The sequence below is a fragment of the Chrysochloris asiatica genome, unplaced genomic scaffold (genome assembly GCF_000296735.1).
Source record: "Chrysochloris asiatica unplaced genomic scaffold, ChrAsi1.0 scaffold00097, whole genome shotgun sequence".
NCBI classification, from domain to species: domain Eukaryota; kingdom Metazoa; phylum Chordata; class Mammalia; order Afrosoricida; family Chrysochloridae; genus Chrysochloris; species Chrysochloris asiatica.
In genome coordinates, this window is record NW_006408615.1 from 10,363,137 (window position 1) to 10,379,301 (window position 16,165).

The window sequence follows — 16,165 nt, forward strand, 5'->3', positions numbered from 1 at the left end:
TTTGCCTCCTGGTGTGGCACTGTAGGATAAGCACTGGATCACAAGATCAGTTTGAACTCAAAGGTAGGTGGTTCAAATCCATCAGCTGTCTCTCATACCGATTCGATGGCATTTAACAACCACAACAACAACTAACCAAAAGGTTACCGGTCTGAATCTACTTAGTAGCACCACGGAAGAAAGGTTTCATAGTCTGCGTTCGGAAGATTACTGCCCTGGCAAAGCCCATGGATCCAAGTTCCACTCTGACACACATGGGCTTGGCTTTAGGGTTTGGGGGTACCGCAATGAGCAAGCTTAAAATGAAGAAAGGAAGCAAATAAATCAAAGGAAGGCTCAAACTGAACTCCGCTGGTCAGGTCGTGGGGAAGCAAACAGACCCTCTCCTACAATGGAGGGGAGGCAGTGGTGGTGGGAAATGGGCCCGTCTTCTATGCAGAACAGTCAGGTGAGAAGTACCAGAACTAGCAATGCGCACAGCGGAGAATGATGGTGCCCAGCCCTTTCTACCAATTGCTCACAGCATCGATGCACAGAACACCGCCACTCCCACTCCAGCTCTGCTGCCCGCCTCCTGACCTGCAGTCACACAGGTATGAAATGATGACTTTCTATAGCTCTTCACGCAGCCCCAAACATCCATCAGCAAGAGGCAGGAGACGTCACAGTGCATATCTACCACGGCCACAGAAGGCCAGGCAGCAGAAAAAAAGGCAAGGAAGAGTTCTACCTCACTGTTAAGGGGTGGGGGGGGGGGGGGGGGGAAGGTACAGAAAAACAGGGCTTACTGGATGCTAACTCTTTGTGCAAAAATTTTAAAGGGAGCAAAAATAAAGTCCCTACTATTTGTTGTTTGCTTGCTGTGTGTCAAGTACGTTTCAAAGGAAATGAAAGAAACTACAACATGAAATACATGTGAGGAGGTCAGGCTGATAGGGCCTAGGCAGTGGTGGCCAGGGCTGGGAACAAACCTTTTCACAGGACCCTTTCATATTTTGGAAAGGGACTCTGGTGACCCAGTGGTTAAGTGCTCGGCTGCTAACTAAAATGTCAGCAGTATGAAGCCACAAGGTGCTTCATGGGTAAATGATGAGGCAGTCTGTTCCTGTAAAGAGGAGTGACCCTGTATACATAGTGACCCTATGTAGGGTTTCCAAGGCTGTAAATCTTTAACGGGAACAAAAAGCCTCCTCTTTTTTTCCCACAGAGTGACTAGTGGATTTGAACTGCTGACCTTGCGATCAGTGCTCAACTAATAACCCACTACACTACAGCCTTGAAAACCATATGGGGACAGTTCTACTCTGTCCTATAGGTTTACTGTGTCAGGATTAATTCAAAGGCAATGGACTGGGTGTGTGTTTCTGGCTGTTATTGTATCTGAATCATTTGGGGGTGAGGATTCCCAAGCTGGAGTGGCTGGTGAGTCTGAACCGCTGACCTTGTGGTTCAAACCAACCTTATGGCCCAGTGCTTATCCTACAGCACCACACCAGGACCCCATGGGAAAAATCTGAAAGATGAGAGGCCACCAGCTGGCAGGGAGTGAGAGTGGCCCCACTAACCTCACAGTGACTTGTCTTTGTTGTTGCTAAGTGCCATCAAGTCGGTTCCGACCCATAGGACCCTGTATGGGGTTTACGAGGAGCAGTTGTTGAGCTTGAACCACCGACCTTGTGGTCCAAACCCACTATGCAGTCCAGTGCATTAACTCACAGCATCACACCAGGACTTGGGTAAAGGTGGCTAGAATCACAAGATTTGCCTTCCTGAAAAACAGCAAATGGCTCCAACCTTCAAGGGGACTGTGAATATACGAACGTTGGCCCATTCAGACAGTTTACAGTGGATCACATGACTATTACAAAGGATACTGGGTTACTGCATCACAGAGGAACCTAAATGTGATATGCTAGAAAGGGCAGCCGGATATCCAGAAGAAAAGGTGCTATTTGGGAAGTTCTGTTGAAATAAGCTTGCTTCTAAGTTTTCTCTTTCATGACAAGATGGAAGCGGTGAAGGTCTTATCAACACAGAAGCAAAAACATGCTTTTTAAAAACACCAAACCAGGCACTCCATGAGCTGCCTCAGCACCTGAGAAGACTGCCCAGAGCACACTGCGTGCAGAACAGGAGGCCAAAGGCTTGAGTGTGAAGGTGGAGAATGCTTGTCAAGGGTGGGGCTGTGTGTGTGTGTGTGGGGGGGAGTAATCCAAGAGGACTTATTAGACTTGGTGGTCTGAGCAACCAAAAAAAACATATCCCAGGAAAAGTACCTGAGCAAGATTTGGAGCCAAAACGGTAAAAAATAAACACTGGATCACAGGTCTGTCAACTCCAGCATTAGTGACAGAAAAAGAGCCCTTTGTGTTCCACCTCCCAGAACCATTTTCCCCAGGATGACTCACTGGAGCCATCGGAAGTCTTCCGTCCAGTTCTCCCTTCTCCTCACCTCCCCAGGGGCAATGTGCTGACCACACCCTTCCCAACACTCACCTTGGGCTCACAGGGCTCACTCCAACCTTCCCAGTGATTTGGAAACCCAGGCTGAGGCCCCACCCACCAGCCTGAAACTCAAGCTCTTTGCTTTTGTCAAGCTCTAGATTCTTGCAGTGAAGAGTCTGACTAATGGCCACCCCCTACGTGCAGAGTAGAACTGCTCATCATGTTCAAAGCTGTGACCTCTGGAAGCAGACGGCCAGGCCTGTCTTCCGAGGCACTTCTGGGTGGATCTGAACTGCCAACCTAGGAGTCGAACACCTAACTGTTTGTGTCACCCTGGGATTAGACACCTATTCTGCACCAGGCACTGTTGGGGTCCTTTATCCTGGGATACCCACAACCAGGGTTTGCAAGTTGATTTTAGCTGCCAAAAGATTTTGACAGCCTTAAACCAAAAAATAGCAAACCCACTGCCACCGAGCTGATTCCAACTCATAGTGACCCACAGGACACAAAAGAACTGCCCAAGAGTTTCTGAGGCTATACATCTTTACAGAAGTAGACTGCCTCAGTATTCTTCCATGGAGCAGCAGGTGGGCTCCAACTGCCCAACACTTAACCCACAGTGCCACCAAGATTCCTTTGACAATCTTACCAGTTTATCATTTTAATGTATGCTGTTAAGTGCCGTGAAGTCAGTTCCAACCCATAGTGTATAGGGTTTCCAAGGAGTGGCTGGTGAGCTTGAACCACGGACCTTGCAGATCAAACAGACTTTGCAGGCCAGCACATTAACCCACAGCACAAAATCAGGACTCCTTAATGCATACCAAAAGGTTCTAATAGATAGTACATCAAATTGGTGATTTCATAAATAATTCTTATTGTTTTTGTTGTTAAGTGTTACTGAGTTGGTTCTGACTCATAGCAACCCTGCATGGGGTTTCCGAGGCTGCAAATCTTTACGGGAACAGAAAGCCTCGGCTTTCTCCTGAGGAGAGATTTTAACTGGTGGATGTGAACTGACAATCTTGTGGTTAGCAGCTTAGTACTTATCCTACAGCACCAACACACTGCACATTGCTGCTTCTTGTTGTGTTTGTTGAGTGTTGCTAAGGTTCTAACTCATAGCAACCCTGTATAGGGTTTCCAAGAGTGGCTGGTGGGTTTAAACCACAGTTAGCAGCCCAGTGTTTATCCATATTGCCTCTCTTGTTGTTAAGTGATAAATTTATTTCAGTAAGAAAAGTGAGTTGATAAGAATTAAGAGAAATGCCAAGTTATCCTTGGGGTATTGAATACCTTTGCTTCCTTCTGAAACCTCTGTCATTACAAATGGCAGGGAAGAGATGTTTTAATGTATCAATTCACAAACACAAAATGGGGAGAGCAGATGGCAGCAAATGAAAACTACCACAAAAGATCTGAAGATGGAAAGGCATAGACAAGGAGTAACTGATTCAGCAGACCAGAGATGAAACTGACCGACTGCAGGAAGAATCCAAGAGAGACCCAAGACACAGGCCCACAGGCCAGCTTGGAACCTGGCCGTTCCTCTGCAGACTGGAGCGCAGGTGGGCTCACAGTGGGAGTACCGGACAAAAGCAGGTAGCAGGCTTAGCCCTCCAGAGCCTCACTAAGTGGGAACAGAAATGACAATCCAGCCTTCTCAAGGATCATCAGGGAATTCAGAACACCAAAGGGAAAGAGAAGACCCTAAAATCTTCCAGAGGAGGTCACACAGGAAGCACTGAGCAAGTAGCACAATGCTATTGGGACTCTCATCCACAGAAGCTAGAAGACATTTAAACAATGCCTTTAAATTTCCGATACAAAATCAATTCCAATCTATAATCCTATGTTGTTGTTGCTGAGTGCCGCTGAGTCGGTTCCAACCCATAGTGACCGTGAATAGGGTTCAGCTAAACTATTACACTGGAGTAGGTTAGAATAGACATTTTCAGACAGGCAAGGACCGGTGTGGAGCTGTAGGGTAAGCACTCCACCACAAGGTCAGACTGAAGCACAAGGCTTCTGGCTACTTTGAGGGAAGAATCTGTGAACATGTGTGAATACAAGCTTTTGTGTGGGCATGGTTTTTTTCTCTTGAGCAGGTAGGTCCTCTAGGTTTGTTCCCCCACTACCTACGCCCTCTACAGTTAATAATTCTCATTCCTCAGCACTGGACTATGAACCACAAGGCTGGCAGTTCAAACACACACACACACACACACACACACACACACAGCTGCTCCTCAGAAACAGGGTCCCTGTGAGTTGAACCCACTCCACAACACTTAGCAACAACTAGAGGATGTGGTTCCGTCAAAAGGGTGTTAAAACAACAAAACAAAACAAGCAAACCAGGGCCTTCACTGCTGATGAGGAACACCAGGATGATGGTTAAGGTGAGCCCCAGATTTAGCAACATCAGATGGGGCAGAATGAGGGAGGGTTACAACAGAGACGCCAGCATGGGGATCAAAGGAACTGAACAATTTTTACAAGAGGTCACAGGATTTAGGTCTGAATTTGTTTGGGAACACAGAAACTAAGCAAATGAATGTTGCTGTTAAGTGCCACTGAGTCAGTTCTGACTCACAATGACCCTGTATAGGGTTGCCGAGGAGCAGCTGGTGGGTTTGAACTGCCAACCTGTGGTTCACAATCCAGTGCTAATGAATAAGAATTATTAACTCTAGAGGGTAAGGGGAGTGGAGGAACAAACTTAGAGGACCTACTCAAGAGAAAATACCATGTCCACACCAAAGCTTATATCCACACATGTTCAGAGCAGCTTCACTCAGAGTGGCCAGAAAGTGGAAACCACTCAAATGCCCAACAACTGGTGAGCAGATAAACAAACCTGGTCTGTCCATCCATTGGAGAACGGAGCCACAATACGAATGAGCCTCCAAAACTAGACTTTGTGAAAGTCAATCCCCAAAGGCCACATATTGTGTGATTCCATTTACATGAAATATCCAAAATAGGCAAATCCACAAAGACAAAAAGTAAAGGGGATTGTGGAAAATTCTTCCACTTTCTCCAAAGATTAAGGCTGCCCCTATTTGCCCATCACCCACCCCCTTCGGGCTCCTTTCTTCCCAGGGGACGTGGCCTCCCCCTCCTCTTGACTGCTCTATCCAAGGTCAACCTCCTGAATGCCACATCTTCCCACGGCCTTGTCATCCTTGCTGCTCTCTGCAGCACTGTCGTCACCACACACTAACCCGTCATTGAAAAGCTCAAGGCCTCTTGGGAAAGGCCCTCTCCAGCTGATTTCAGTTCTGTCTTCTCTCATTTTCCCCACAACTATCTACAATGACCACTTCAATTTCCACCCTCAGGACTTTCCTACTGGATGACCCCACCCACCCCCAAGAACCTCAATTTCAGTCCATTTAAAAGAGAAATTGTCATCACCTTCCCAAAGCAGCAATTCCTGTTGGCCTTTGAACTCTCCCAAAGCCTTAGTCTCATAGCCTTGATGAGATCCTGGAATCCCACTGGTGCTCTGCCTTCCTTGGTACAGGTTATGTATGCCCTTTCAAGTGGACAACGGCAATGGCCTATGCAATGTCCCTACCACGCTCTTGGTGGAGCCTGTATCATCATGTGTGGTGCTGTGGGCTAATGTGTCAGACTGCAAAGTCGTCTGAATTGCAAGGTCTTTGGTTCAAGCTCACCAGCTGCTCCTTGGAAACACTATACAAGGTTGCTATGGGTCAGAATCGATTCACCAATAACAGCAATGATGAAAGGAGTCCTGGTGTGGCACTGTGAGTTAAGGTGCTGGAATGCAAAGTCAGCTTGAACCGCAAGCTTGGCGTTTCAAGCCCACCAGCTGCTCCTCGGAAACCCTACACAGGGTCGCTGTGGGTCAGAATTGACTCGATGGCACTTAACAACAATGATGAAAGGAAAGCAGTTAAGGCCTAGAGGATCTCCTTGCCTTCAATAGTCTCTGCTTAAAACCACAGCTGAGTTTTCTTAAAACCCCTGATTATCCTGGAACTGACCTCAGCCCCAATGGCTCGTCTTTCAGCCAAACAAGAGGCAGGAGTACACGGTGAACTCTAACAGAAGGGAGGGGTAGTATGCACTCCTTAGATGAGCCAACCTTGTTATTGTTGGTAAGTGTCGTCAAGTTGGTTTGGACTCATAGCGACCCTGTATAGGCTTTCTAAGGCTGTAAATTGTTGCGGGAGCAGAAAGCCTCATCTTTCTCCCTCGGAGCAGCGTGTAGGCTAGAACCCCGAACCCGATGATCAACCATAAGGGCAGCATTTGTCATGGGATAAGCTCAGAAACAGGAAAGCATAGGAAAGGAGACTGAATGGAAACAGGAAACCCAGGGAGGAAGCAGGAAGAGCGCTGTTACACTGTGGAGACTGCAATCAATGTCATGAAGCAAAATGTGTAGGAACTGTTAAATGGAAAACCAATGTGCTCTGTAAACTTTCTCTCAACCCACAATAAAAAGTTAGAACCCCAGAATGAATGAGTCATCTCTAGTAGTCACTGTGTTCTAAGGCAGCATGGTCCTTCTGCTTGTTCATGCGGTTCCTGCCACCCATTCTTTGTTGTTGTTAAGGGCACTGAGTTGGCTCTGACTCAGAGACCTGTATAAGGTTTCCCATGCGCAGCTGGTGGGTTTGAACTGCAGACCTTGGGGTTCACAGTCCAGTGCTGATCCCACAGCACACCAGGAGCCCTCCCATTCTTTATGGCCCAGCAAGAAGACCACCTCCATGACCATGTCTGTCCTGGACCCAGCGTAAGAGAAGCCCACCTCTTTCCATCCTTCCAGAAGACTTGGCTTAAGGCCCTTTTCCATTATACAGGTAAATGGTCCAGCTAGCCTATCATAAGAGACCTGGGGTCCTGGGACAACAGAGTGGAACAAGGCCTGGAGATCAGTAAGTACATGTTTTAGTTGACATACGGGATGTTTCTACAAAACAAACAAAAATATAGAGCCAACATTTTAAAATGTGGAGAACTCATAATAAACTCTGATTTGGGCATCTCTTGAAAAATAGATACTGTATGATACCTCTTCTAGGAGGCTTTCCTTTACTACCTTCTGGTTACTCTGCCACGATTACTCATTTCATTTATTTAGCTTGTGTGTTCTCCCTGGAGCATTTAATCTCCCTGTAAGAGAACAGATCTTGCCTGCCCATTTAAAACTTTCCTCAGCACTCCGTAAACCACTCCAAAGGAGCTGAGGGAGTGGATGGTGTATCTCCAAAGGGCACTAAAAGGACTAGCGCAAGGCAGACTGCTGGTGGAAAATTTCCTGTCCACTCATGTACCCTTAAGATGTCTAAGCTGCCAGTAGCCTCCGCCCTACCATTCCCTACTCCCTTCCACCTACACTACTCACAACCACAGGGCCTTTACTCTTCTTCACCTCACCAGTCATGGATGCCTCTGGCCTGGTGACCCCTTATCTAATTCACCTATAAGAAATGTTGGTACAACTTAGTGTCCTGCCCATTCACAGTTGTTGGGTTCATTCAGCCTTCGACAGATATTTAGTAAGGGACACAATCATGAACAAAGCCAAGATCCCTGCCCTCATGAGACTGTGTGTGGCTCTGGTGGGAGAAGAGTTGGATGTGGATAGGGATACTGTACCCAGGCCAATCCTTCCTGTCCTCCAAGGTCTACCTCCTTGGAGGGAGCTTTCACTGACTGCCTTGAACCTCACAATTATAAGCTGTCCATACTACAGTTTTACTGTTCCCGTCTCAAGCTCCACGAGGCCGTAAAATTCTTTTTCCTGCCTTTCATCTTCTCTACAGCTCAGGAACCACAGCCAGCACTTGGATCCTTGTTGACCTACTGAAGACAGGAAATCACTTTTTCCAAAACTGGTATTGAAGACCGGGGGGAAGCTGAAGGCACTGAAGGACTGTGGTGGTAGAGCCCAGCGTTATGTGGAGATGGTTAATACTTAACCAGCAGGAAATTGAACACATTACTAAAAACTAAGACAAAGAGAGATTGATTATGGAAGAGGAATGCAAAATGCTCATGAATTTCCTTTTGAGAGCTTGCTGGGAGGCAGCTTGGGACACATTTCTTACTGGGTAACCTTGGGCGAGTTAATGACTCACCAGGACCTGTTTCAGGATCTGCAAGACGATGATGGAAGTGGCATGGTCAGCCCTACCTGACCGGGCTGTTTCCAGGACTGAGACTATCAACATGTATGTGTGCTTAACACAGTGAGTGCCTGGCAAAGAAGTGCTCCACGAATGTGAGCCGTCCTTGGGATAAGATCCATCTCTATTTGTTAAGCCAGGTCTGCGTTCAGGATCATCTGCAGTTAGACGTGGGGCTCCAACGAAGGGTCTTCCCACGTGGCCCAGATGACCAAAACCTGAGAGCTAGGGCAGGCCCAGGAGAGAGATGTTACTGAATCAAAATAGGCAACTGGGAAGAGGTTCCTATTGGGTTAGTTGTTGCCACTTCCCTCTTCCTTCAGAAAAGACTCTTCCGCTACCTGCAAGGCTCCCCTACCCTCCTTTGTGACTGGAGAGCAGGGGCCCTTCTCCCGGCCTCAGTGTCCTGTAAAATAGACCTGTAAAAATACCTAACTGCATTGTTGTCAGCAGCGAGATCATATTCAGTACTCTGAGCCTGGAACACCAGAAAAGTGCACAACTACTGAGTTAGTACCACTCCGAACCTAAGGATCCCAGAAAGAGTGTGTGGGGAGCCTGGAAGGGGGAAACCAACACCCGCCCGGGCGCGGAGACAGGGGGCTTTGGCTCCATAACTAGTTTGTGGCCACTTGTGGGCAAGTCACCTACCCTCTCCAAAGCTCGCTTCCCACGGCCACAAGATTGGATTGCAAGAGGGGATCCCTGGGCTTCCACCCCCTCTTCCACGCCGCTGTTAAGGCCCCAGTCTGCAGGCACAAAGATCCCGGACCAGGGTGAGGCGCCCTCGCTCCTACGATCCCACACCACAGCTCCTTCATCAGCAACTTGCTCCCGCAGCCGCTGCCCGAAGTTTCCCGAGCGCCCGGCCGTCACTTCCTGGAGGACCAGCGATGCTGGCAGGCGCCAGGACCCGGACCCGGAATCCCAGAGCCGCCCCCACGGCCCCGCCGGGAGTGACAGGTGCGACGCGGGCAGGGGCGGCAGGCGAGCGCGGGGCGCGTGCGAGGGAGGCGTCTGCGCGCGCCTCGTTCAGGCCGCTTCCGAGCCCCTACGGACCCCGCGCAACCGGCTGCCGAACGGCGGCCGGGACTCCAGCTCGCGGTGTTTAGAGGCTGGGGACCGCCGGGCGAGCGCGCGCCGGGCTCTTCCCGCGTGAGCCGGGTGGGCGCACGCGCATCCGCGCGCGCCGCCGTAACCCCTTCCTCTCCGCACTACCACCCACCCACCCACCACTCACCGTCGATGTCCCCCAGAGTCAGTTCATCGCCCAGCTCCGTGAGGGTCTCCATGGTCTCCAGCCCGCCCAGCTCGCCGCTCTCGTCCATCGCCCGGCTCGGCGCAGAGGTCCCCCTGCCGTCCCGCTCAGGGAGATGCGGGGGCGGTGCCACCGCCACCGCCCATGACACCCAACAGCCCCCGCCCGGTACCGCCTCACCAGCCCGCGCCAGTCGCCGCCATGTTTGCGCTGCGCCCGGGCGCCGCGCGGGAGGGACGGGGCGGGGCGGGATTCCCCCGCCCCCGCCCTCTGTGGCCCAGCTCTCAGGGCGCGTTTCCCTTGTTTGTTGTCAATGGGACCAGGCTAGTGGCGGCCAATCCGCGTTCGAAGCGGCGCGTGGGGTGATGGTGCGTCAACGATCAGCAGCTCCTATTTGCATAGTTCGGCCCGCCTCTCGCGTAGTCGTGGCGAATAAGAGGGCTAGGCGGCGGGTCCTCAGCCCAACCTTCTTTCCAGAGTTAAGAGTCTTAGCCTGTTCTGAGGCGTCCGCACCGCTAGAAACTCCCGCCACCTACTGGGGGGTGAAGGGTTAATGACTGGCCCTCCACCCCGTCCTCACACACCAGCCACCCCCCGGCGCGGGCTGTAAGCACATTACATCATCTTCCCCACCGTTTAGGAAAGCAAGTAAAACCAAACCCGGCCCCCAGCACTTGGGACAGGAGTCCCAAGATCGTCTAAGTCACGTTCTAACCAACCTTCTACAAAGGCTAAAACGGAGTGAAGTGCCCAAATAGCCAGCCTTTTTACACCCCTACACCTTAGCACATGCTATTAGCCCCACCCCCAAGACCTTCAAAGAATGTCAGTTCCTAGGCCAGCACCTGACCTCCTGAGGTGGCAGGAGCACAGGATGCTGATGTGCAGCTTCAGCGAGGACCACCACCCATTGGTTTCACCCATTCGTGGGTTCCCGTTCTTCCTTGCAACTCAGGGTCCTACGCTGCAGCTGGCCATATAGTAAACAATTTAAATATGCAAATTTCTAGGAATTTACCAGTATGCCTGGCTTGTTTAGGCTGTCGAATAAGTCCCCTACTGCTAACTGCAAGATCGGTGGTTCAAACCCACCAGCCGCTCCTCAGAAATCCTATACAGGGTGACTATAGGTTGGAACCAATTTGATGGCACTTAATAAAGGACCCTGGTGACCCAGTTGTTACACCCTGAGCAACAGAAAGGTCAGCCAGCAGTTGGAACTCACCGACGACTTGGCAGGAGAAAGATGGAGCAGTCTGTTTTTGTAAAGTTGGCAGCCTAGAAAACCCTATGGTGCAGTTCTACTGGAGTGGCGCTGTAGGATAAGCAAAGGACTGCTAACCAAAAGGTTGGTGGTTCAAATCCACCAGCCACTCCTTGCACTGGGATATTATAGTTGGAATCAATAGGATGGCAATGGGTATATAGCAAATTCTGGTTTCCCCAACTTCCTTATTGTGGTAAGTGCTGTCATTACCACATATTAGTTTTGGTTGTATGCATATTAGTTGGAGTCCTGGTGTGGCGCTGTGAACTAATGTGCCAAACTGCAGAGCCATTTGAACTGCAAGGTGGGTGGTTCAAGCTCACCAGCTGCTCCTCGAAAACCCTATACAGGGTCGCTATGGGTCAAAATCGACTCAACGGCACTTCACAAAAAACAACGTATTAGTTGGATCATGTTAGATGTAAGTCTGACTTTATAATTGTCTTTATTTGAAGATTATTTATGGCATAGGTGTGTGCAAGTGCCAATTTGACAAGGATGATGAACTGATGGAATGTACTAACTCAGCTCAGCTCTAATTCTCAGATACTAGACTGCTTGCTCTTCCACAATGTAGTAACTTGCCATTTTAGGATCAGGTGTGGTCAGCCCATCCATTTAAAGGGCTTTCCTTGGGGGTGCAAACTACCTCGAGTATATAAATGGGTCATCTTCAAAGCTCCTTCACCATCGTCGCTGGACATTGTTTCCTAAGGAATACACACAAGTACTCAAAGACGTGTGCACATGTGTCCAAAGGCACACGAGTGCCCTAAAGCACACATCAGACACTTGTCACTGAGGAGCACTGAGCAGCCCACTGAGACTGGATAGATTACATCTACATGATAGAAGACCATGGCATCATTAAAAATTATGTACTTCGGAGTGTGTTTGTTGACAAGAAAAGATTTTCATAACATACTGTTGAAACGGAAAAGGAAACCTGGGAGGCAGCTTCACTTGGTGGTCCCAACTTCAGAGCACACAGGCATATGGACCAAGCAGTTCAACCAGACCTTGGATGTTAAGAATGTTAAGAAAACATTCTGCAAGTCTCCATTTTGTCATCTGTAATATGGAGACAAAACAGTACTCCCCCATAGCTGTGAAGATTAAATGAGACCATTCACAAACTTGAGACGTTTTATTGAACAGAAACAGTTCCTGCCCTCTGAGAGCTTCCAGTCTAGTGTGAGAAACAGAGAGCAAGCAAATCCAGAAGTAAATGTGTAGCAGATGATGGTACAGGTGATTTCAGGAGAGTGTGATGAAACTGGTAACGAAGCACCTAGCTTGGGGAAAGGACTCTGAGGAAGTGAGATTTCAGGTGAAGCATCAGGTTCGGAGAAGGCAAGAACTGTACTTGGAGAGGGCAGGGGAGTGCAGGTCCCATCCTGGCCAGCACTTGCCCTTAGGCCTGGTGCCCATAAGGCAGCTATTGTAATGGAAAAAATTATGGACTTACATGTGCTTAAAGGAAGGGCCAACAGCCTGAAAGCTGGGCATGGTTTGGGGGAACTTAATTTCTTTTGGAGTCTCACTACTGCTTATATTACATTTTTGTAACAAATACATATAACTAAGGAATAAAGCTTACTTTTGGGGGAAAAAAGAGACAAGAATGTGCTCTTTTCTGTTCAGACTCAGGAGAGCTGGCACAAAGTACCCCAGCCTCCCTCTGCCTCAGTACTAAGCTGGTTCTCATGGGCGCCTCACAAGGTGGGACTGTCTTTTGGCCAGGTAGGATGTAGTAATGTAATGGCTTCATCCTGTTCACTTGGGACATGTACCCTCCCACCCTAGGAGGCAACATTAGCAGGCAGGGCACCTCTGCCTGGTAGCAGCCCCCTGGTGCCCAGCTGGGCCTGCCAAGAGGCCTGAGGGGGCAAGGTGCAGCTGCAGTAGAAATGGTGTTAGGAAGGGGCCACACTGGACCCAGCTCCAAAGCACAGAGCCCTTCTGTGCCATCCCTTCTCCAGCCCCGGGTCCCGGCTAACTGATCATCTCCACCAACTAGTTCCCATCCTAGTGGAGTGGATCGACTCTGAGCCTTCAACAAATCTGTCCCCGAGATTTGGGGCTTCCCCTGAAAAGGGAGGGATTGCCTGGGTGACCAGAGGTCCTGATGTCAGCCGTGGTCTGGTATCTCTTGCCCCCATTCCAACCCCCAAAATCCTTCAGGATTCAGTTCTGGTGCCACCCCCTCCAGCACACCTTCCCACTGGATGAGTAATCGACAGCTGAACAAAGAGCTGGGTTTGGAACAGCTGAAATGTAGGGACAAAGGTCAGCAGGTGGCCACAGGGTAGGTGCCATCAGCTATGTGGTCCCAGAGGATGAGTCTGCCCAACAGAAAAGGAGAGCAACTATGGCAAAAAACAAAAAAGCCTTCATTAAGGGGCAGATGCAAGAAGAACCAGGGGAGCAAGAGCAGGCTTGACTGAGGGCATGGGAGCCCCACCTCCACTCCCACCCCAAGCTGAGAGGATCACCGTGAGGAGTAAGATGGAGGGGGAAGCAGAGGACGGCAGGCTGGAACGCCACCAGGATGAACCTACATTTCCTACCATGTGGAACGCAGCTCTGGCTAATTAAAGGCATAAAAGGAATTCTTCACAGCTGCAGTTCTCACTGGGGGCAATCTGACTCCCCAGGGGCGTCTGGCAATGCCTGGGGACATTTGTGGTCATAACGGGCAGTGCTACTGGCATCTAGGGGTCAAGCCAGGAATGTTGCTAAACATCTCATAATCACGGTTGATAAACTCTGCTTTCAGGGGTTCTGGGAAGCCCCTAGACCCTCCAGAGGTGCCAGGGACTAAGCCTAGAAGTTCAGTTAACAGGAACAATGTCCTAGACCACAATCGCCACTTCTGGGACCCGACATAGGACACTGATGATCACTAGAACCACCCTGCTATCATCGCTGCCACCAGCAAGACTCCCCCTCCGACTGGGGCACAGGGGTGGGGTGAGGGCTTCAGTCACCTGACTGGATCCAAGCGTGTCCTGGGTGGAAACACGCACATTCTGGGACCAACACCAAGCTAAGGGGATGAGGAGGGAGACAGCCTGGGTCTGTTTCTCTGAAGGTGGCAGATGGGGAATCGCAGCCCTCAGGTGAGGAGGAAGGTACCCAGAGGCACAGTGCAAAGAGCTGAGCCCCTCTCCAGTACAGCCAATTTACAGGACCAACAAAGAGCCATGCATGGAAAAGCCACTTTAATCCTGTCCAGTGTCACATGACTCAGTCACCTAACTCACAGTGACCCCATGTGATAAAGCAGAACAGCGCTGCGTGCGTTCAAATGCCCAACCTTTCAGTTTGTAACAGTAAAGTCTAATCACTGCACAGACTCTCATGGTCTCCTCCAGAATCCCTCGCAGCGGGTGGCCGTTCCCGTCGGAGCTGGGGCACCCAGGATCTGAGGGAGGGGTGCCTGGCTCTGATGGCAACAGCTAGGATGTGACAGAGCCTTGGCTGGTCCCAGGTCACACAGGATTCCTCCCTGCAGGGCTTCCTTCGGTAGGAACCCAGCCACAGCTGGAACCACCACCCCACTGTCCCGAGGCATCCTTCAAGCCCTACTCGGCTCCCTCCATAGGCCCATGTTGAAGCCTGGTCTCTAAGGAGTTCCTCCTCAGGGAAGGGGAAGGCTCTGTATGGCCCTGCAGAGTTAACCGCCACAACCACTGGCCGTCCTACTAAAGACTGTGACTGGCCACATCCCTCCCCAAGGAAGAGTCTGGTCCTAGCCTCAGCTCCGCCTGCGGGCACCAGGACTCTGGGCAGGCCTGTGTGTTACAGAGTAGATGTGATCTCGCTGAAAGCCAGACTTTTTCTTCCATAGTAGGTGAGTGATCAAGTGTTAACAGTCCTTTACAGTTCATAAAATCTGGTATTGACATCTCCTGTAATCCTCACAGAAACGAAGCTGGGGTCACACAGCTGGGGGAGGGGGAAAGGGAGCCCAGGCATTTAGGGTGGGTCCCACCACCAGGCCCTACCTCCTGCCCAAAGAGGGGGATCAGGTGGATGGTGGGCAGCTGTAAAGGGAAAACTCCATTCTTCCTCCCAACCTCCATCATCCCTCTCTTCTCCCTTCTTCTAGTCTCCTAACTCCTCTGGGCCCTTCCCTTTGCTGCCCTGAGGTGGGGTCCTCCAGGGGAGCTCCCAGAGCTCCCAGGAGGGAGGCTAGCCAAGTCCTAGCCTCCAAGGAGCATGTCAGGGCTGGGCCAAGGCATCAGCAAATCCTTCTGCCCAAGGAGCCTTAGTCCAGGGAGGGGAAGCTGAGAGCATCGCCACATCCAGCTGGGGTATTCAGTGAGGACAGTCCATCTCCTCCTACTATTACCAGGCAGGCCCTGGCTGACCTGAACCTCTCCCCTGTCCTGCCTCTCGGCCACAGGGAGCTGACTGTCTGAGTGAGCTGGACTAGGAAGCAGCACAGCCCTAGATCCCCCTGCAGCCCCCCACCTGCAGGCCCAGGGCTCAGTGCTGCCTGAGAGACAAGCTGGCCCTTCCCGGGCCCCCTCAATGACTGTCCCACAGGTACCTGAGGACAGAGGGTTTGGGGATGAACACCCTCCCAGCGCTGACTAGGGGGCCTAGGCTGACCTGCTGCCCCTCTGCCTGCCTGCCTGCCCACCTGGGCTCCTTTTCATGTGCACCCTCTGAGTTGTTCTCCATGTCCTGGGGACACCCACCACTGCCCACCGGAGGGCTCGCATGCCCTGGGTCTAAACCAGCCTTGGTCATGCAGCTTTGCTGGCTTTTATTGTCTCTGCTGGGCCCTAGACTAGGGGGCCGGTGACAGTTGTGAAGCCAGCAGTAGGTGTGATACCTTCACACCCCAGTCTGGTTCTACTGCTCCCACGAGGCAAGGTGTCCCCAGTGAGATCCTCTCTACCCCCCGGCAGTCTCCACAGGCTGGTCCACAGCACAGCAGCCTCCTAGGTCCCCTAAGTGCCCCTCCAGAGCAGGCCTGGGAAGAAGTCCAGCCCCTCTGGCCAGGCTCAG

At 50.8% G+C, this 16,165-nt stretch overlaps 1 protein-coding gene across 1 annotated transcript in view; it reads right to left on the reverse strand.

Annotated features, from left to right (window-relative positions):
• Positions 1–10,095, reverse strand: part of SREBF2 (sterol regulatory element binding transcription factor 2) — a 65,943-nt gene extending 55,848 nt beyond the window's left edge. The window contains exon 1 of the mRNA XM_006866863.1: positions 9,859–10,095. Within this exon, the coding sequence (XP_006866925.1) occupies positions 9,859–9,946 (88 nt within the window). The 5' untranslated portion in view covers positions 9,947–10,095. The remainder of the gene's footprint in view (positions 1–9,858) is intronic.
• Between the last annotated feature and the right edge of the window lie 6,070 nt (positions 10,096–16,165).